The sequence below is a fragment of the Anas acuta genome, chromosome 16, assembly GCF_963932015.1.
Source record: "Anas acuta chromosome 16, bAnaAcu1.1, whole genome shotgun sequence".
Classification (NCBI taxonomy): Eukaryota; Metazoa; Chordata; class Aves; order Anseriformes; family Anatidae; genus Anas; species Anas acuta.
Genome location: NC_088994.1, coordinates 8,013,954 through 8,036,214, shown reverse-complemented (window position 1 = coordinate 8,036,214; position 22,261 = coordinate 8,013,954). Strand labels below are relative to the sequence as shown.

Genomic DNA, 22,261 nt, shown 5'->3' with positions numbered 1-22,261 from the left:
TCATCATCAGTATTTCAAAACACTTGCTGTTCCAGGCTGGCTCTGGTTTGATCTGGGTGAGTCTCCCGAGCTGAAACTGGATCAGCTACTGCCCCTCAAGGACAGGGCTGGGCCAGGGGAGGTGGAGGCAGCAGGGGAGCAGGGAGTGGAGCTTCCCTGCTCAGGTCTCAGCCTGCACCGAGCTCTCTCCTGCTCCCCATCTCAGGGAGTGCTTTACTGGCACCGTGGTGCTAAGCGCCTCCTGCTCCCGCAGGGATCCTCTGGCCTGGAAGGAGGAGCCCCTCTCCCCTGGCCGGGACCCCCATGCCAGTGCTGCTCCTCCAGCTCTGCCTGTGCCTGGCTGAGATCGCTTGGGAGCCACCACACGGAGGGGAGCGGAGAAAGCTGCAGGAGGGAAGGGAAGGGGCCCAGCCCTGGGCAGGGGGTGACTGCTCTGCCCCTCTTCCTGTGCAGGCGAGAGAGCCGGAGCTGGGGGAGCAGTATGAGGCGGTCTGTGACTCTACCTACAGCGAGGCCGAGTCGGCTGCCGCCGAGGTGCTGGACTTGCCTCTGCCCAGCTACTTCCGCTCCCGGAGCCACAGCTACCTCCGAGCCATCCAGGCGGGCTGCTCCCAGGACGAGGACACCGGCTCCATCCGCTCCATCTCCCCCCCACCAGCGGGCAGCCTCAGCGGCAGCAGGACCCTGCCCACCAACAGTGAGTGCCAGCGAGGCCACGGCAGTCGTGGGGATGGGGTGTGAGTGCCCAAGGTGCTGGGGGTGCAGGGCGCTGCCCTCAGACACCTTGCAGGGTGTCTCCAGCCTCGGTTGTCCAAGATTTCCACGGGGACTGCGTCTCTGAGTTTGCTGTGTGCTGGCAGAGCACGGCAGGGATGCTGCCAGGATGGCCATGCCCAAGTCCCTGGATGTGGTGCCGAAATGGCAGACGGGCTCTGGTTGCACAGTTGTTGCAGGCTGCAGAGGTCGGACTCAGCGCCTTCGCTCAGTGAAGGCAAACCCGGCTGGGAGCGCCCCATGGGATGCCCACCTCACCCTGCTGCGTGTGGGGAGCACTGCCTGCCCTCCTCACCCCAAGTCCCACGGGGCTGTGGGTGCAGTCCTGCTGCCTGCAGTGCTGATAGCTTCCCTCCTCCTCCTCCTCCTCTCCGTTATGCATCTGACCGTAACTCCTCCAGTCTGGGCTGCGCTTGGCAGCTTTGGCCTCTCCCTGAAATTCCTGGAAGCAAAAATTGAGGTCAGGGACTCAGCATTCATTTCCCCTGAGTCTGAGTGAATCCTGATCTCTTCAGCCCCTTCTGCCAGAGGTGGAAATTGGCGCTGACAGAAGGAGGGAAGGCAGAAGATAACTGCCTCCATCCCTCAGTGGCAGAGAAGTGACAAGGCTTTGGGGTTCACACAAAGTCTTTTACAAGAGAATCATAGAATTGTTTAGGTTGGAAAAGACCCATAAGTTCATCAAGTTCAACCATCACCTAATGGTACCAAGTCCACCACTAAACCACGTCCCTCACTGCCATGACCACACATTCCTTAAATACCTCCAAGGATGGCGTCTGTCTTCCATGGGCAGCCTCTTCCAATGCCTAACCACTCCCTGTGAATAAATTCTTCCTGATGTCCAATCTAAACCTTCCCTGGCACAACTTGAGGCCATTTCCTTGTGTCCTATCACTTGTCCCCTGAGAAAAGAGACCCACACCCTCCTTACTGCAGCCTCCTTTCAGGTAGTTGTAGGGAGAGACGAGGTACCTTTTCTGCAGACTGAACAACCCCAGTTTCCTCAGCCGCTCCTGGTAAGTCTTATTTCTTTGCAGACTCCCGTACAGGGCAAGACTCCAAAAACAGGTCTGGGGTGCCAAGTCTGGGGAAAAAGGTGAACAGTGCAAGTTTGCCCCCTCTGGACCCTCAGGGTTTGTGATTTTGCCCAGCAGTCGCAGGCAGATCAGACCATGCCCAGCTAGGAGAGGAGTGTGCATGGCCAGAGGTGCTCCTGCGCAGCCCAAGCATTGGCCCAGTCCGTGCAGCAACCAGGGCAGAAGAGGTGACAGTGACAGTGTCACCTGGCCACCCCCAGCCCACAGGCTGCTGCTGGCATTATAGCCTGGAAGAGAGTCTTCCAAAACCTTCTGACAAGGAGGTGCTGGGAGTTTATCCTTTGGCTGGACTGGCTCCAATTGCTTTCTTTCCTGGAGACATGCTGGGTGGCGGCAGCCACACAGATGTCAGAGGCATCTAGTCGTGTATGTCCCTCACCCCTCAAACGTACTAACCTGGAGACCCCCGTCTGACATCTCGGGTGTGAGGTACAAACAGGTCTTGCTCTGAATTTCAAGGCATTAAGGAGCCTTTCTGAGCTCCAGTGCCTAGCACCTATAGCCTGAGTTCTTGTCCCTGAGTGGTTAACAGCGTATGCCCACCTCTAGATGCCTCTTCTGGCATTGCTCACACCGGGCAGGCCCTTCTCTTTTGATTAGTAACTACAGTATTGGACAAAAGCCCGGCCTCTTCCTCAGAGGTGACTCCAGGGCAACTCCTTCCCCTTGGGCAGGGCAGAGGCTGGAGGCAGCACTGTTCAGATGTTCCTGACCCTTGGGCTGTCTCTCCCAGCACCGCAGCAGAGCCGGTAATTTTGCAGAATGGTTGCAGGAGCCAGCTCTGCCCCACTGAGCACCGCTGCTGGGGTGAATCACTTTGCCAGGGTGCTGGGGTCACCAGCCCAACACAGCAAGGTACAGTGAGGGCAGCTCAGACCCTGTGGACCTGGCATCAGGGAAGCCTCAGAGGGCAGAGCTGGTGCACTGTTGCTCCCAGCTCCTTGCCAGTGCCCCAGATGACACTCACCTGTAACACAGAGGAGCAGAGGTCTCCCCTCTTGCCTGTCCAGCACACCCTATGTATCCTGTCAGTGGTGTCACCATGAGGCTGGGACAGCAGCGGCAGCGCTCTGTCCTCAGCCAGGCTGCACAGAGCACATGGTTTCCGTCCACAGATCCAAATTGCTGCTTCAGCCCCGTGATGAGCTGCAAGGAGGCTGTGTGACTCTCAGTAATGCTTTTAGGAACACAGATGAAAAGATGATGCACTGGATATGGTAATACTAGGCAGACCGCAGAGCAGGCAGGAGTGAGAGACAGCATCTCAAGCAGCAAGCCCTGTCAGCCACAGGGACACCCAGACAGGTCCAGCCAGGCAGGGTGATCCCGGCATGGAAGCACTGGAGAGCACACGACCCAGCGCTGGGTTGGCGCCCTGTGCCAGCAGTAGGGAGGGGGAGCAGGAAGGGGAGCACGGGCAACCCACAAGCACAGCCCACTCCCACCCTGCTCGTCCTGACAGCGCAGAGGATGCAGAGCTCAGCACTGCTGCAAGCCCCCACCAGTGCTGGCAAACAACAGCAGGTGGAGCACAGGAAGGGGCTTTCAAGGCTTTCAAAATGACTCGTTGCCACCGTTCAAGCGTCACCTCTCTGTGACATGACCCAGCGGAGATTTGCTGATTTTCAGAACACCTTCCATCCCTTTACTTTTGCTGCAGGGGCTTCGGGAGGGAAACAGATTTGATGGGGGGCGTGGGGGGGAGGAGGAGGAGGAGCAGAGAAGAGCATCTGTGTTTGTGTGTGTGCACAATGGGGAAGGCAGGAGACATATCCGGACAGCAGTCACACCTTTAATCAGCCACATGGTCCCAGTTCCTCCTGCAAATGCATGTGTTCATCCCTGAATTGTTTGCAGCCCCTGCTCCACGCTGGGCTCTGGGAAGAAACAACCGGGAGTCCTCCCCCCGTCCCCCTCCCGTGGGCACCCTCCTCCTCACCATCCACGCACTGGCCCAGGGGAACTGCTCCCATCATGTTCCCGGTCACCAAGGGGAGGAATGGGTTTCTTCACATCCTACAGAGGCACCAGCTGCAGGAATGCTGTGCCTCACACAGGTTTCTTGATCTTTGAGGGGCCGAATGGTAAAGCTGAGCAGTACTGTGGGGGTTCAGCCCCCAGCTGAGGAGAAGAGGACATGCAGCAGGCTGTATTTCCTGGAGGACTGCGAGCCTCAGGGTCTGCGGTGTGCGCAGACAAACTCCTGTGTCACTAGCATATTACAGGGCAATTAACTCCCATTTGACAGCCAGCTAGACAGATGATGAGCTGCCCTTGATCAGCCTTAAACAAAGCTTTGTGCTTTGCAAAGCGGGAGACTGAAAAGCCCCAGTGAAACCTATTCATCTAATTGCCAGGCGTTCTGCTGACAGCCACAGAGACTCCTGTGTATTACAAAGGGCTCCCCAGCCCCAGTTCCTTCTTATTAGAGGCATTACTGGGAATTGCTTGCTTAATAGACTGCGTGAGGATACAGAGCTGCTCTCAAAGGGCCTTGAATATTTGATGTCCAGGGCAAGAGGGAAAGCAGAGAGGTGAGCAAAGCACAGAAAAATAAGGGGAGACCCCAGCCCAGCCTCCAACCTATGCCCCAGTGACAGCAGGGAAAGCTTACACCAAACCAGTCCCTGCTCAAGCTCTTCTCCTGATGCTTTTTGGTAATGTCAGCCTTGCTCATGGCAGCACCCTGCCCTGGGATTCAGCAGCCTGTTCCCAGAAGCCCAGGTGCCCATCTCCTTACTCTGTGCCCAGATCTCTTCTGGAGAGGCCAGGAGATCCAGCTCTTACTCCTCCTTCAAGGCCTGGGCTCTGTTGATCTCTTTTTGCTATGAGTCGCTGAGACAAAAGACATCCCCCAAAAAGAGAGGGTGAGCTCCAGACAGCAGGTGCCCTCCAGTTCTCCCTCTCTGCTGGCCCCGTGAAGCAGAGGCTGCAGACCCTGAGCCCAGCCTGGCAAGGGAATCACAGAACCTGGTGCAGAAGGAGCCCAAAGAAGCCCAGTCCTTGGCTCCAAGCAGCAGCAGGCACGAGGTCTGTGCCTACAGCGGCCAGGGTTGCACACACCTTGTGCCCATCCGCAGGCCGTGGCTTTGCCAAGCCCAAGCGGGTATGAGGCTCTCTACCTGGAATAGATACTTCTCAAAGGCATGACAGAATAGCTCCTCTTCTGCCTCCAGCCGGTTTTGTGTCTCCTTTGTATTGCTTTTTTTTTCCACAACCCAGTTAGTGAGATGGTTCCCAGGACCGGTGCCGTGCCAGGAACCCTGCCCTGCCCTGGGGGAAGGCAGATCCCAGCCCTGGCACTGACAGCCCCGTGCAGGGCTCTTGCAGGAAGGGGCACGGCGAGACAAAGCACCTGCACACCTCCACACCGTGTCACAGGACAGCAGCACTGTGCAGCTACCCAAACCCCCAAAGGCTGCTGTGCTGTGGAACGAGTTTCCATGGCTTCCAGAAAAGAGATGTAGCAACAGCTTTTGAGGGAAGACTCCCTTCCTCCTCCTCTGCAGGTCCCAAACAGACAAATTGTGCTCTTCTCCTCCCTCAGCCACAGAGGCCACGGGCACACCTGGAGCTGGAGCAGAGCACTCCCTTGGTGGGGAAGAGCCAGCGGTTTGAAAGCAAGGCACAGGCCAGGACACACTGCTCAGCCAGGGTGTGAGGGGCTGCAGCTGAGCAGTGAGGTACCGGAGTGGCCCCTTGCTAATCGTATCAACCAGGGCTGACCCCATACGGCCTTTGAAGGGAGAGACTCTTATCGTTTCCTTCAGATTTTCTCCTTCTTTTTGACCTAGATTTCACGTTCCAGAAATAGCTTTCTCTGACATAGCAGCAGGAAAGAGATTAAAGAGAGAGAGAGAGAGAGTTGTCTGTGTGCGCACCAGAGAAAGATTTATGGTGTGTGCTCCCTGAGCACTTGTAAGGGAAAGGGGTGTGTGTGCGTGTCCCATGGTCTGTTCTGCAGGACACAAAGCAATGACATCTGTTCCTCTCCACACCTATCTGCTCATTCCTCATCTCTAACCTTTTCCTTGTTATTACGGAAACTCCACCACCAACCCCTGACCCCATCCCGTTCCCTTTCCCCCAGGATCTCCCTAACGCTGCTCCCCGCGCCCCCCGCCCGGAGCCGAACCCGCGCCCTGCGGGGCGGGGCGGGGCGGGGCAGGGGGCGGGGCCTGGGGAGGAGGGGGCGTGGCCAATCCCGCTCCCGCCGCGCCTGCGCGGTGACGCGCGGGGCGTGGCGGCGGCTTTAAAGGCGCGGCCCCGCCCGCAGCGCGCAGGCGGAGCGGCGGGCGGGCGCGGTGAGTGCGGCGGCTCCGCGCGTCTCCTACTTTCTCTCGCCGGCCGCGGCCGCAGGAGCACCGAGCGCGGCCCCAGCCCCGGCACCCGCCCTTCTACCGCCGGGCCCGACCTCCCCGGCGCGGCCGAGCGGCCCGCAGCGCCCCCACCCACCCACCATCCACCCACCCACCCCCATAATTAATTCAGCCTAGGGGGCGAGGCCGAGCAGCGCCTCCCGCGCCGCGCCTCTCCCGTGTTCTCCGGTCCCCTCCGCCCCTCCTTTGTGTCTCCCCATGGCTTTGTGTCTGGAGCTCCTCAAGCAATGTGAGTGAGTGCCCGGGGGCGCGGCGGGCGGGCGGGCGGGGGGCCGGGCCGGGCCCTGCATGGCTCCGCGGCGGGGGATGCCGCGCCCCCGCCTGCCTGCGCCGCTCCGCTCCGCTTGCTGCTCCCCCCACACACACACACCCAGCGGCCCGGGCCCTGCTTCCTTCCCCCCGCTTCTTGCCGTGGCTGCCGCCGTGGGGTCGGGGCCCCCGTGCTTCGCTCCGCCCGGCCGGGGACGCTCTGCAGCCGGCCGGCGCCGCCCCGAGGGGCGGGAGGGCTCCGGGAGGTGGCCCCGGGCCCTCGCTCGCTTTTGTGCCTCGGCCCAGGGAGCCGGGAGCGGGGGGGAGCGGGGGGAGCTCCGTTCCCGGCCGGCCCGCACCCTGCTGCTGTCCCCAGCCTGTGCTGAGCGAGGCGGGGTCACGGCAGGTCAGCGCCCGGGGGCCCCAGCCCGGTGCTTAAGGGCTTTAAAGAGTCCCTGGGGGCTGTAGGGAATGAAATAGTGTTCAGATCGCACGCTTCCCGGAGTGACACCCACCCCTTGTCAAGGTGCTGTTGGGATCCGGCCTCCCCTTGGGAAGGGGTGTCTGGGTGCTGAGTGAATGCTGAGGCTTCCAGGGGCTGGCGCTCAGCAGCACCCCACTGGTGCTGGGCACAGGGCTCCAGTCTCTGTGGCCTGGGATGAGATCAGGTCGTAGCTGAGGCTGTCTGGTGTTCCATGGCAATGGTGAGCTGCCCTGCCCTCCTTTATTTAATTGAATGCCTCTGAATTTAATAGCAGGAACAGTTCTGGTAGTGGTGTGAGCTGTCAGAGGGAAGGGTGTTTGACAGTTGCTTTAAGCACTGAGTAACTGCAAACTCTTAATTTCTACTGGAGTCTTTGTTAAGAGGTTCAAAGAGATTATTTCTAGGATGATGTTGGTAGGAGAAATATTACTTATTCCGTGAAAGCATGGACCTTGACCTCAGGTCATACCGGAAACGTGTGTTTGAGATGGGAATGGAACTGGGATCTCTGGCTCCTGGGCTTTAACTTGTGAGTTGGAGGAGGGCAAAAAAAAAAGCACCACAGCATGTGGCATTGGATCCTAAAAATAAATTCCAATCATGTGGGATGATAACAAGCCAGATTGCCAACTCGTGTAAGTTGGCAGACTTGACTCTGAAGGGTCCAAATTGCTTAGCTGGTGCTTGTTGTTCCAGGAGAAATTTGGTGGTGTGAAGTTAGTGCTTTAATTGTGTTTGTGGGGAAGAGCACGCATAACTAGTGATCAGATCTAGCCTGCTTGTCTTTCAGATAAATGTGTGCTTGCTCTGCAGCAGTACATGGGTTTCAGGAAAAGGTTACTTGTGGCAGACAGATGTTGTAGTTAAGGAAAACCTAGAAGCTTGTCCTTCTTTATTAAGATGCAGGTGCTAAACGGCTGTAAGGAGTTCTGCATCTGTAGCCTGTTACTTCTGTAGTGTCTGTACAGGACTTTTCTCTGTAGCTGAAATAGGCGTCAGGAGGCCCCTGGATCTGTAATGTGGCTCTTAAGTACCGGGGCACAGGCACTGTGTGGCATGGCAGCTCTGAAAGGACAAGAAGGCCCTGTGCATCCCCACCAGATCCTTGTCAGCAAGGGCAATAATGACAGAACTTAATTTTCTTTACTTGTGAGTTGGCTGTATGGAGAAGAGTGAAAATAGAGTGTGAGTTGGTAAATCACACAGCCCTCAGCACCTCTGAGGTCAACAGGTACCTTTGTGGAACTTGATCAGCTGTAGCTTGTGCTCTGCTTCTCTGGCTGAAGGGGCAAATGTTGTCAGCTGCTGGGGAGAGCTTGCATTTTGCTTTGCAGCTGTGGGTGAGTCAGTAGTTGGATTCCTAATCTGCATGTGCAGTTCAGATTTGTGGACACTTCTGGCTACTTAGCTCAAGGTTATGTCTGCTGGTCTAACGTACTGTGTAATGCATGGGAGACCTGCTGCTCTGTGAGCTCGCTCTGAGCTGTGCATGCTGCCAGAGCAATGTAATTTTAAAAGCTTTTAATGCATAACTAATAACTGCCAAGCACTTACAAGTAACTGTGTGTCAGTTCTGGTCTCCTCTGTAGAGTTGAGTCCAGCCTCCAGTAGTTTGGAGTGAACAATTCAGTGGTCCCTGTAAAAGTCTCTGATGCTAATTCTCTTACTGCTGTAGGTGTCTCTGCAGAAATAAGGTTGCAAAGCCATGCTGCAGCAGGGCCTGTTTTCGTCTCCTCAGCTGATATTTCTGCTCCGTGCAACCTGTGTGACAGCCTTAAATATTTTTTTAATGGATTGAGGAGGCATAATTGGATTCAGTGCAGTGCAAGTTACAGTAACATATGTGAGCTGCAAGGATTAAGGCTGTGCAGGCGGGTGGCCTTGTTCAAGAAAAATCTACTTTAATTTCTTCAGTGAAAAGTTGTCAGTGTGTTTCCTGTCAGAGCAGATTTTAAAGGGGAGGGGAGAAATACTAAGTATAATTGCAGTTGCTTGGAAAGGAGATTAGAGTTCAGGCTATTGGATCAAGTTCTGTGCTGGCTGTATTTGAGGCTTGAGGGATGAGAATGGTTGAACGAGGTCCCCCTGGGAGAGCTCACAGAATGTGTTTATCCTTCCCTTCTCTCCTGGTCTGCAGCCTGTGACCTCTTGCTAGCCTACCACCTGGACAGAGGGAGAAGTGGGGGGACAGGATGATACCAGGGTGTTTGAAGTAAACTGTCTTTAAACAAGTGAAAGGTAAACTATTCACAGGTGTGCTAGTTAATGAGGAGAGCAGGAATTGTCTGCTTCAGTTCCTCTCGTGGTATTAATGAATTATTGGCCACTTGGTGCAGATGAGCACCCTGTGATTCTTCTGTCCTCTGGAGAAGCAGTAGGCAAGGGAAGTAACTGCCCCATGACTGAAGTCCTGGCTTCAGTTTAGCCCTCTGCTTCACTTCTCTGCCCTGCCAGGTTATGGCCTATGAGCCTGAAATGTGCTGTTTCAGAAGTATTTGCAAGCTCTGCTGAAGATAGTTAAGTGTTCAAATACATAAATGTATGAATCCATTCTTTAGTTTTTATGGAGACTGAGCGTAACAGACAAGGTGAGGTAGGGCAGTAATAGCATTTACATCCTGCAGTGTGGGAATTCCGCTGTCCAGGTAGGTGACAAGCAGTCCTGGGGGAAGTGACAGTCCTTGCCTGCAGGTGATAATGAAGCAGAAAGGTTGTAGGGAAGTCTCTTGGGCCATGCTGCTATAGTGACCTGGAAACTGTAAGAAGGTAAACAGACAGATTCACCCAGCAGTGTGTAACAGTAAGGTTATATAGGAAAGAAGTAGGGGGCCTGAAGGCAGCACTTGTGGCTGAGATGCTGGGGTCTGCTGAAGGTCTGAAACCTGAGCAAGTGATTTGTTGGACAGGGCTGTGAGGAGAAGATGCACTTGATTAGGGGCTTCACAAGCTGCCTTTCTCTGTCAAGAAGAGGAAACTGGAATTCCCCTGGAGGAATTGTTCCTGAATTTTTGCTTGCAGCATTTAAATACTCTGGAGAAAACAGCAGCAGAGTTGTGGTTCTCTTACCTTGCCAGGGCTGGTGGCTGGGTCTTGTGAAATTACTGCTGAAGGGGCACGTACATGTACTGGATGCACGAAGGATGCATATGATACCTATCTGATACATACCTGATACCTATGTGAGTTGAAGTATTACAGCCTGCCTGCTGCTGCTCCCTTGTAGCAGACAGCGTGTGCAGGAACTTGATCATCCTCATTGCCATATGGGATGTCTGGGGGTTACGCTTGTCATCTCTTCTTGCAACACTGAGAGAACAAAAAGTCTCTTTACACTGGACTTGCCAGAAACAGGCTGCATCGAATGGCAGCACTCATAAGAGAAGCAGTACAAGGATGCATAAATTTAACTTACCACTAGTATTTACATTAAGGACATGTTGACTCTCTGTTTTGTATGTGCTATTCAGTACTCTTTGTTAAGAAGTCCAGGTTTGACTGCAGCGATCTCCTCTTTTAAGCCTAATTCTAAGATCAAAGCTTAAGCTACTGTGTTGTCTCTCCAGTTTGAAACTGATGGAAAAACTCAAGTAGTGAATGTCTAAAGTAAGTTCTTACGTGATGTCTAAAAAGTAAATTCTTATGTGTAGTGTGAGCTGTCAGTGTAAAATTAAAGCAAAGATTAGAAGCCGAATGTGACTTTCTACTGATGCTGTCATAGTGCAAGGTAGCATTTGATGAAAGCTGAAAGATATTTAAGAGTTGATAAAAGGGAATTTTTAATGGAAGTTCTTGTCATAAGATTAGTCAGACTTCTAAGAAATACTTGCATTTTTTTTTATATTTGGGGAATGTTCAAACTGAACACAGTCCCAGCAGGGCATTTGCTGTGCTCAAGAGGGATCTCAAACTTCATAGCCGGGGTGGGGATACCTACAGTTGCAATAAACTGAAACTCAAAACTGGGAAGTTAACCCATATCTCTAGGGCCTTATGTGCAAGGCAGTGTGGATGTCTGATGCTAGAAAGTGCCCCAGGCCACAATGGAAATGTCCCCATGAGGATTCTTGAGCCTTCCTCTAAAGGTGCTGGTTAGGAGCTGCAGCACTGCCTGTTTGGCTGCCAGACTGGTTAGTGCTGCTCTTACAGAGAGCAGCATGCGTCAGAGCAGCTTGACTGCCAGCGTGCTATTGTACAGCCAGACTCCCCTTGCTTCTTGTAAGGTCATTTCAGTAACTGTTTTGTTAAGAAGCCTTCCCTTCCTTCTTTGAACCCTGAGGCTTTTCGCAGTCTCTCAGTGTGGCCCAAACATGAGGTCCTGAGTCACAACTCTTCTGTCCAGGAACTCTTCCAGGTTTTCATGCTTTCTCTATTGAAAGGCTACCAGTGTTTTCTCGTCTGACCTGCCAGTTGAGTAACAATCCTGGGCCGAGGATTTTGGCCTCTTAGTGCTGCTCCTCTGAGCAAAGCAAGCTCCTTGGCAGTGTGGAGCTGGTGGCATGCCCAGCCTTGTACGGTGTGCAGGGGGACTCCCATGGGGAGAAGATGGGTTTGGGAAGATGGCCCTAGTGGAACAGGGATGGGGAACTTCCACCCCCAAGTGCTTGAACAGCTGCTTATTCTCCTCCATTGGAAGGAGAAGGAAGTTGGACAGTGTTTGCACAGCCTTGAGCTCTGGTGCTGCTTGGATTCAGAAGTGCTGGATTCATAGAATCATAGAATATCCTGAGTTGGAAGGGACCCTTAAGGATCATCAAGTCCAACTCTTGACACCGCACAGGTCTACCAGTGACCCTCCAGGTTGCAGTGTGCCAAGGACAAGGCCTTGAGCAGGGAAATCCTGGGTACCAGGAAATGGAGCTCTGTAACCTGCAGCCGATGGTGCCTCGGCCACCAACCTTCTGCTGCTTGGGCTTGGCTGTGCACTTGGCACCTGGCTCCAATGTCTGCATCTCACTGTCACCCTGCAATCTCCTAGGGTGCTCTGGAGGCTGCTGCTGCTAATAGTTACATTATGCCTCACATAAGCTTTTATCACTGCTCTGTTAACTTGCTTACTAGAGATGAGTACTGTAAAATGCTCTGGGTTGCTGAGGGGAGGCTGCCAACGCAGGCTCTGGTGTTTCTGCTATTGTGGAAGCTGCTCGTGCTTCTCAAGCCAAATGATGGGGAGGAACCAGAGGCCTTTTGGGAAAGGAAACAAAAGGCCTGTGTGGATCTGTCCCCAGTCCTGAGCAAATGCTGTCCCTGTCTGCTATACACATTGTGCATGCCTTGTGTGTGCTTTCAGTGGACATCTTTGTCCCTCAAGAAGAGGCCAGTGTTTAAACTGACCTGCCTGGTGGCTGTGGACTGGTATCTGCAGTTTCAGTACATTGGCTCTCTTGGCTTTTCATTTTTGTGATGCTTTAATTCCTTTTCAGAGCGCTTCAGGGAGCTGATGTCAAAGAGCCATCAGATCTGAAGAAATATATAAATGTTAGAAATAATGTAAATAGGAGTTAGGCCACTTTAGCTGTGAACATCTGGCCTGCAGGAGATGTAAGGGGCATGAAGGATGGCAGCTGGGTGCAGAGGAGCTGCTCTGTGGTTCTGGCTGCTGTTCTTTGCTGTAGGGTGAGGTGAGTGGTTGGGCATGGTGGTACCATCCTCCCTGGGAGGCCTACAGCTGACAGGATCCAGGCACGCTGGCCCCTGACCCCTGCTGCTGTCCAGTTGTTTGAGAGGAGCATTAGGTCTCCGTGTTGCCAAGTTCTGGGTCCTACACTTCAGCCACAATAACCCCATGGAGTACTGTGTTCAGTTTTGGGCCCCTCACTACCAGAAGGGCATCGAGGCCCTGGAGCGTGTCCAGAGCAGGGCTATGAAGCTGGTGAGAGGCCTGGGGCACAAGTCCTGTGAGGAGCAGCTGAGGGAGCTGGGGGTGTTTGGTCTGGAGAAGAGGAGGCTCAGGGGAGACCTCATTGCTCTCTACAGCTCCCTGAAGGGAGGTTGTGATGAGGAGGGGGTTGGCCTCTTCTCCCAGATAATGAATGATAGAACTTGAGGAAATGGCCACAAGGTGTGTCTTAGACTAGATACCAGGATTTTTTTCTCTCAAAGAGTAGTCAGGCACTGGAACTGCCCCCCCAGGGAGGTGGTGGAGTCACTGTCCCTTGCAGTGTTTAAGAAGTGCCTGGACGAGGTGCTATGAGATACGATTTAGTGTGTAGAATTGGTGATAGGAGGACAGTTGGACCAGATGATCTTGGTGGTCCTTTCCAACCTCAGGTTCCTATGATTCTGTGTGTTGCTGTGACCCTCTGGAGCTGTGCAGTGACAAAAGGGGGCCAGCGCAGGGCGCACCGAAGGCTCCCAGCAGGCATGAGCCTCGCCTTGTCTTCCAGCCCCGAAGCGGTGTCTCCAATGCTGTTCAGGGCTGGAGGAACAAACGCTCAGCAGTGAGCTACTGACACCACGTGTGGGTGAGGTATGTACCCCTCCTCCTGTTGGGGCCTGCCCTGGGGAGGTGGCTCACCGGAGGGCTATTGAACATGCAGAGGAAACTTCCTCACCTGTCATCTTGGGTGTTAAATAGAGAGCTTTAAAGAGCAGAGATGAAAGTGTCTGTCAGCTTGCCTCTTTGAAGTGCTGCGCTTTGTCCTGTCAGACTGACATTCTGCTGCGTTCCCCAGGCCTGCTGCAGCTCTCATCAGCTGCCCCAGCATACACGTGGCAGCTCTCCAGAAGAGTTGGTGGAGTTGCTGTGTGCTTGCTCCGCAGAGCAAAGCAGGACTCGGGCTAATGAGGCCTCCTTGAATCAAAGGACAGAATTGGGCCAGCCATTTAGGCTGCTGGTGTTGTGACAGCATTAGGCTTTGAAGCACTGTCTTCTGGCATACTATTTGTGTGCTTACCTTTGATTTTTTTTCTGATTTTTTTTAAAGTGTCTGAGTATCCAGGGTGCTGGGAGAGGTAGCTCTAAAAATAACTTTAGAGGCTGGTTGCTTCTGAAGTTGTTGTTTCTGCTTCTCTGATTTCTTTCCCTTCTGTTGATAATGTGTTTTTTTCCCTCTGCTTCAAGGTCTGGTTCACACTTAATCATGTGTTCCGCTTTCTTCTAGTTCTTGCTATGTTAACAAACATGCTTTGGGTATGGGTGATGGTATGTGTTCAGATAGCTGGTGGATGTGAATGCAGTTCTGGGTGAACTAGGTTGTGTACAGTGACTCTCACCTGGATGGATTTATGGCTAAGAACTGCTTCTGCTGTAGTTGTTAAGGGTACCTGTTAAATGTGTTTTATGCTATTTCTTACAGTGCAATGATTTTCAGCATCACTTTTTAAGCAACTCAATTACAGTTCTTGCCATCTGTGCCTCTTACTATAAAACAGCTTCTTTCCTGATTACTGCCTGGCCTCCACTTGACACAAGGCAGCCAGGGCTAGGACCTGTGCTCTGTTTCCCCTGCCAAGAGTGACAGGCCTCTTCTTCCCATCAAATTGTATGAGAAGCACAAAACAGGTCTGCTCATTGCAGGTCTGGCAAGTGGTGTTATCCTCGAAGGCTTAATGCCACAGCTCATGAGCATGATCAGTATTGCTGTGCTTAAGCTGCTCTGCTGGGTGCAGCTGTTCTCACTCCAGCCTGACTTCATCCTGTGGCTTACACCTTCACGTTTGCTTTCTCAGAAAGTAACCCCAAGTATATTCATATCCTGCTGTTGTGTTTAGGCTACCTGAGAAGAGTGCTGTAAAATGTATTCCTGAATGTAGCTGTCTGAATCCAGAGACGAGAAGTGTCTGAGGCTTAAAGCCTGACTGTGGTACGCTCCAAGCAGCTGCTCTGTCCCAGGGACTTCCTAGTAGCTTTGTGGTGCTCCAGGCCACTCTGCAGCAGTGCAGCTAGCAGTCACCTCATCTCTGGGACCAGAGGAAGATTTTCGTGGTTAACACGTGCAGTAGGATGGAATGTGGGGAGCAGTCAGGGAATTTGGCTGAAATCGTTTGGATATTATTAGAGGCAAGTTACCTTCCCATAGCATAGATGGGTTCTTTCTTACTGCTTTGGGTGTTGAAAACAACATGGTGTAGATACCTAGAACGTGCAGATCGTGTTCATGTAATCCGTTTCAAATCCCAAGTTTGTTCTATCTTTGAAGGTAGTTTTAGCCGGCATGATTCATTGTGTGGATTGGCAGCCTTGGGTTGGTTTCTTTTGTGTTCTCTTGTATGTGTGTGCTAATTGTAGCATGCTGAAAGGCACTCGGGAAGATTTGCTTAAGAGTGATGGGCTGAGAAGCCTCTGAAGCATGTGGGCAGGCTACAAAGGAAGGGAAAACCTGGTATGAGAGAAGAAAAATGGTATCTCTGATCCAAGCTGTGCTCTGTGTTCTCAGAGCTAGGAAAGAGGCTAACGATATGATGACTATTCCAGTGTTAGAAGGGCTTCTTATGCATAGACATGGTTCAGGAGCTTTAGGTTCACCTGGCAAACTCAAAGCAAGGTTTTTGTTGTTGGAATGATGTACTTGCTCTAACAGCTTCTCTTATTTTTATCAATTACTATGGTTCAAACAACAAAAGAGCTTTCATTTTCTAACTGGCCTGTTCTGATTCAGTTGTGTTGCTCTGTCCCTGTGTTGACAATCATGATGTCCCATGCTGTGGCATCACTCAGAAGTAGCTGCGAGGCAGTTGCAAATATTCCCCTGCACTCCTCCACCCCAGTAGCCAATACCTGGGAGGAGAAGGCACAACAGCTCAGATGTCTGGGATGATGCAGAGCCCTTAACTGAGGCTGAATGTGGTGGAAGAGGTGTAATACAACCACTTTCCTGAAACTGTTCATTGCTGTGTGTTGAGCTCACTTGAGGGAGGAAAAAAAAAAATGGCAGGAAGCCCAAAATCTCCAGCTATCACAGCGCTGCTTCACTTGAGCCCTGTTAACAAATGTTTGATGCCAAAAACCCAAGTGCCTACTCGGCTGCATTCCAGTCGCCTTGTAGTGGGCTGGGTGCTTTTTGTGGCTGGATCCCAGGTACACTGAGCTTGTCACAGAAGCTCTGGTACCAGCTTAGAAAGCTGGTACATCACCTTTGTGGCCATTTGAGTGAACTCTGGGGGTCTCTTGCTACTTTTCTAACTTCTGAAACAACTGTTTGCATTGTGGGAGCACTTAACCACATAATGGGGTAGCAGGGCTGTTGAGAGCTGTGCAATGAGATCACGAAGGCCAACAGGATTTGACATGTATCCCCTCATGTGTGAGCTCAGTGAGGACGGGAATGTAGCGGAGAACTGGGCTTCTTTTATGGCTTAATTCTGTTCTTTGCCAAAGTGCTGGGAACTTGCCTTATTTCCTGGAATGCCATGAGTCACCATTGCTAAAACAATGTGTGAGAAATGTGTTCTGGTGTGTGCAGTCTCTTCCATGCATTTATCCTCAGCTTTGGCTGTTTTTTGTAAGGTGGCTGAGTGCGTGGCACAGCGTGCTGTGAGCTGTAACCACCTCTCAGTCTCCTCTTGGTCAGTGCAAAGCCGGACTCTGGTCTTCAGTGCTTCGCCTGGCAAACACATTGTCTGTGAAAAGGGGGCTTTGTCATAGCTATCACAGAAGCACATTGACTGTAACTCTTCTGTTTGCATTTTTCTGATATTATGGAGGAGGAATGTAGTTACCCCCTGCACAGGAGGGGTAGCTGGAGCTCTGGGATGAGGTTGGGGTGCTCAGTGTGTTGGCCCCACTGTTCAGCAAGAACCCTCTGCACTTGCATCAGTTGGCTTGGGCTGTTCTGGGCTGTGATCTATCGGGACTGGTGCTTGTTTTAAGCGTCCTTGTGTTCAGACAAAAGGGATAAAATATCTTGTAAGATGGAAGCTGAAACATTCTTTTTAGTGAGAAATTTCTGGCTGTATTCCTGAAGGGATCAAAACTGTTTTCCGACAGTTCTGCTGACAGACGCCTCTTCTTGTTTTAATTTACTTTGTGAATTGCTGGGTTTTCAAGCTGAAGGGCTAGAGCAGCTTGTAGCATGAAGACAGTGGTGTTCGTGTCATTCGGAACTGTTTGAGTGTCCTGTGGAAGGAAAAACATGACCAAGGTCAATTGCATTTGAATCCATGTTAATTGGTAATGGTGTTGATCTTAATACAGCTGTCTGGCCAGCTTGGTTAAAACAGAAGGGTGTAGAAAATGTTTAGTTTTTCACCTGGCATAGGTCACATCTGTCCTGATCCCTACAAGGGGTGTGGAGCTGCCTGTACTGAGGCTACTTGACTCTTCAGACTCCTAATGTAATAGTTTCTTAAGAGAAGAAAAGGGATGCTAAAAAGTCTGACTAAAATTGCTTTAGACTATAGGTTGCAGACAGAAGTAATTCAGGAAAAAAAGTTAATGGCTCATCTGTAATTATACATGGTCTAAGTTTATATGTATTTAGCATGCTTTGAGTTCTCAGTATGTGTAGAAAACTACCTCATCTCTGGGAAGGACAAGACAGTGTTTCCCTTGTATACAGCAAAATAGCCAATTCCAAAGTATTTGGAGATTTCCATTAAAGGCTAGGAATAGATTGCTTACTAGGAAAAAATCTAGTCCCTTCATTACGCATGGGCTTGTCTAGCCAGCTGTCCCCAACAGATTTCTTTATTTAACAGAACAAGTGGCTGTGAAATGGCTTATTCTTTCAGGATGAGACTGCGTGGAGTTCCTTATCCCCAAACCTATGCCCTCTAGGGAGTTAACTGGGGGTAGTTCTGTGGATGAGTCTGTGATCGAATATTTGCAGTTGCTTTGTTCTTACGCCAGTGATGGCTTTTGGCGCACTTGAATACCAGCTATCCATCAGATAATCTGATGACCAGATAATTTCTACTACGAAGTTCTGAATAATACATTATATGTAATGAGCTCAGTGGAAGATCCTATGTAGGTTGTCTTTTGTCTTTCAAAAAATATGAAGTACCTGAGTGAATTCATGGGGCAGCTTGGAAGCTCTTCTCCTTTCTCCGTGGTTTCAGCAGGTGACCTCCGGCAGTGAGAAATGGGCTCATCCAGCTCAGGAATGGGCAGAACAGGAGAGGCTCTCACAAGTGACAGATCTCTGGGTGTTGCTTTTTGATCGGTTCTTCCATGGTTGCTATTAGATAAAGGAAAACTAGGTCAGCATGGTGCTGCTTTGGGGAGCAAGAGGTTGGCAATAAACAGAGACCTCTTCTGTTGCAGCTGTGTGAACACCAGTATTTTGGGCTTCCTTGCAGGTCATCTGCAGCCTCTGAACTGTTTTCAGCAGCATGTCTGTGCTGACCACCTTGCACTGTAGCGTAGATGCTTTAACGTGTTTGCATGGTAAGATATCCTTTCCCCCATGCTAACCCCTTTTTCTACTTGCAGATTTCTTGAATTAATGCAATCCCTCAGACTGACTTGGCTGACATTTATAACGGTTGCACTGCAGAAGGAAAAAGAGGCCAGCCAAAGTAGACAGCACTTGAGGAGGATAGGAGCAGAACCAAATCGATATACTGCAAATCAGTGTATTCCACTGTGTTCTCTGAAATGTAGACGGAAGGGCATGTATCTGTCTCTCAAACAAGATTTGGCTGTAGATGGTCACCTACAGGATGAAAAGCAGTTTCCAAGTTAGTAGCCCACTCTTCCCTTTTAAACTTTTTTCTTTGCAGAATAGCCCTCTGAAATGTATTTAAGTTGTTAAGGAAAATAGCATTTCTGTCTGAAAGATAAGGTAGTGAAAATCATTACAAGTTTGTCTGGGCATCTTTCCATTGCTGAAGCTGGAGACATTCTTTCAGCACCAGTTAGCTAAGGGTTGTGACACCAAGTGCTTGTTCAGATTGCAAGTCATCAGGTTGCGTGCTGCAAGCCAGGACCTGGAGATAAAAATCAAGTTGTCTTGTGTGATTTCTGATAGACTTGGAAACTAGAGCTGCCTGATCATGTAGCAGCAATGGCCATGCAAACTTTTTCAAGGGTAAAAAGCTCCTGCATACATGCAGAAATCATCCAAGATACAGATTTGTGCTCAAAGCAAACTTGCAGAGAAAAGTAGGTGGTGTAAAGCTGTCAGGTGCTCTTAAGATAACTAGAAGTGAAGTCACTTAAGTGTATCTGGAAGCCTCAGGCTCCCTTCTAGCTAAGCTACCATGCTTCAGAGTGGTAGAGTAGGACTCTGTATTTTAAGTCTCTCTACCATTTGGTAACTTCTGATCAGTGAGTGGCAAGAGATAATGGAACCCTTCTCTCTTTCAAGAAAAATGCAGTTGTTCTTTGTCTTGTACATTCTTTTCCAGTCCCTCACCAGAAGGAAGATAACGTACTGAACCAAGGTCTGGGCTTGTCTGGGCTCTTTCCAGTCACATTGAGCACTGCTTACTAATACAGTGTCACGTACAGGGCAAGCATAAAGACAACAGTAGCACTTTACTGTTTCTGTGTCCAAGATCTCCTGGCCTAGCCAGTAGTGACATACTTCCAGGATGTGAATCAGTTCTGTGTCAGTGGTACTTTTTTCAGACAGACTTTGTGCACTGTAGTTTGGGCAACGCTGAGTGAGGATAGGGTAGAAACATAGGTGGATAATGTTCTGCTGCACTGCTTGATCCGAACTCCTCACGGCTGAAAGTGGAGCTGCTGGTTTACCTCTGGTGCTCAGGTTGGTGCTGAAGCCTGTTTGCAGGATTTGAAGGCCTGGCCTCAGAGGCAGCATAACCTCCTCCTGCATTGCGCTTCACCAGAAACTGCAAAATCCTCCAAAATCCTTTGAGGTTTTCGTGTAGAAAATGTATGCAGGAGGAAGCTGGTTTGGGAGATACCTGTGCATGCTCTGCTGTGACACCGACAGAATTGTAGACCTGTTTTGTCTGCCCGCTGCATATGGTTGGCTTTGAATTATTAGCAGTCTGTCTCCCTTGAAGGGGGAGCTGATGCTGTTCAGCTGGCCCTGTTCTGAGGTTCTTCCCGCCTGTCCATGTGTGCTGTACCTGATCCATGCCATGCTCAGCACTGCTTGTGATTGACTGTGACAGTTCACGGCTGCATGGGCACAGGGTTTGTTGTGTGTAATGCACAGCAGCCCAGCACGCAGGGGCAGTAGGCTGCCACCCGTGTCCCTTGCAGGAGCGCTGATCGCAGTTCTCGGCTCCGTGGGCTGGTCCTCTGGTTACTCTTATCCTGTACCACAAAGTGGTGAAGGTTGGAGCTAAGGCTTCTACACAGCCATGATCATGAGTGTAGGAAGTAGTCCAGCAGTATCTACCAAAGGGGGAACTTCACATTTTCAGCAGTGGAGTTCATGCATATGTGAGCTTTTGTCCCTGCAGTTTATACCTGTTCCAATATCTAATTAAAAACTAAAGTTCCTTTTTCTTTTTGTGGATGATATTTATGAATAACTTTCTTAGCTGGCTTTATGGTAAAATCTCTTTGACAGAGGAAAGGAGTGAGGTTCCGCAACACGGAGTCTGAATAGGTCTACTTTTTTTCTGATATTAACTACTACCAGAAAGCAGAATGCTTGTTACCCCGAGTGGTACACTTTGGTGCCAGACACACTATGAAGTGAAAACCTGGGACGCTGTTCTCGAAGTAACCATCTGTTTCAAATGCTGTGATTCCAGCTGTGCTCATCCAGCTGTGTTCATGCTCCTCAGTGCGGTAGCTCTGCTGCTCGCATCCCCATGAGTGGGACATCACAGTTTTTGTTGGTTTGTTTGTCCTAGGTGGTAAGTCAGATTGCAAGCTAGCTTTAAAATTTCAGAAGTACCTATTCCATGTTATTGCACTGTTGCTCATGTACATATCTAATAGAAACTAATGAATGTTCTGGTAGTAATGTGCAAAATATATATTCTATGTATCTAAAAATCAAACACTTTAGATTTAGGTAACTTAAACGTTAATGTTTTGAAGCTTCTTGCATCTCGTGCAGGAGCCAAAGCCCAAGGCAAACTTGTTCATTCTGGCAGGGACTGCTGAATTAAACCACAAAACAGTTTTCTAGTTAGTCAGGCTCCTGAGAGTTTTCTCTAATAACATCCTGGATTTGAGAGCAGCAATAACATTTGCCTACTTGAACCCACTTCTAGCTTTACGTGTTGCCATCTTCCGTGTTTTTCCTCTGCGTGGAGTGCTGCATGTACCAGAGGAGGTGGCTTCTCCTGGAATCTGGGTGGGCAGGCGAAGGACAGAACATCCTGGAATGTAACTTCCTAATGAAAAAAGCAGTGTGGTAAAGCCAGACATCCAGTGACTGCAGATTCACACTGTGTTAAAATTTGTTTTAAATCATGCTCTTGCTTCAAGATCACTGCTGAAGCAAGCCAAGAGGAAGAACAGGTCAGAGTCCTTAGTCTTGAATTTATTAAAGAATTTTCTTAGCTTGCTGGATGGTGGTACTGGACATTCCAGTGAATTTGATTAAGTGTTGTCCTGAAATTGCGTATGTGCCTGGGTAACAAAATACCTGCAGAACTTAGGTGAAATGGTTTTGTGCAAAACTTCCCTGCTCATTCAAAATGCATGGTGAAGCTGAACCTGGGTGTTTTCCTTCTGCATTGCTGTAGGGTGTGAACTGTCCTTTAATTGCAAACAGGGAGTGGTTCTAAAACTGTCCCTGACAGAACAGTCCTGGGGTAGAGGCTGAGCTGCCCCAGAGGCATGTGTCCAGTAGGGCAGGAGTTGGGAGGCTGTGTCCTATTTCAATTAGATATGACCCCGGCTCCAAGCAAAGTGGTGCTTAATTTAACAGAATACTGTTAATACTGTTAATAATGTTAGTGTTAATTGTACTGCAAATTGCCATATGCTTGGTTTCCTGGCCTAGAGAAACCACAAATCATATGGATCCTCTGTTCTGTGTGGTCAGTGGGATGCAGGTAACAGCTGCAAGGAGAAAGAAAAGGGTTTGAGTCTCTGGGTTGCTTTCATAGCCTTGCTTTTTTTGCCTGGCCCCTAGGTCTGCTCCTGTGGTGCAGAGCGCGTGGTGCGTGGCTTGGCTGAGCTCTGTGCTGCCCATCCAATGCAGTGCTCCTGTGCAAAGTGTTCCTTCTGGTCTCACAGGTGTGGATCGAGGTCTGCTGATGGATCTCATACATACTAATGTGAGCTTGAGCAACATGAAGGGTAGTCTTTCACACAAATACCTTGTTTTCATGCCTTGCTTTCTTGGTGTCTGAGCTGTTTGCATCTTTTTTTAAGCACTCATTAATGACTTCCTGGTGTGAGGCCTGCTGAGGTATGCAAATGGAGTTGAAATCAGAATGGATCCTTGTGTAAATCC

The 22,261-nt window shown here is 50.6% G+C and overlaps 1 protein-coding gene across 7 annotated transcripts in view; it reads left to right on the top strand.

Annotated features, from left to right (window-relative positions):
• Nucleotides 1-22,261, top strand: part of DLGAP4 (DLG associated protein 4) — a 146,466-nt gene that overhangs the window by 98,397 nt on the left and 25,808 nt on the right. For 4 of the 7 annotated variants that reach the window (XM_068700972.1, XM_068700973.1, XM_068700974.1 and 1 more), the window contains one exon: nucleotides 454-697. In XM_068700972.1, coding sequence (XP_068557073.1) covers nucleotides 454-697 — 244 coding nt within the window. Of the gene's footprint in view, nucleotides 1-453; nucleotides 698-6,104; nucleotides 6,483-22,261 lie in introns of those variants that run through there. The other 3 variants (XM_068700978.1, XM_068700976.1, XM_068700977.1) reach the window with 3 other exon arrangements.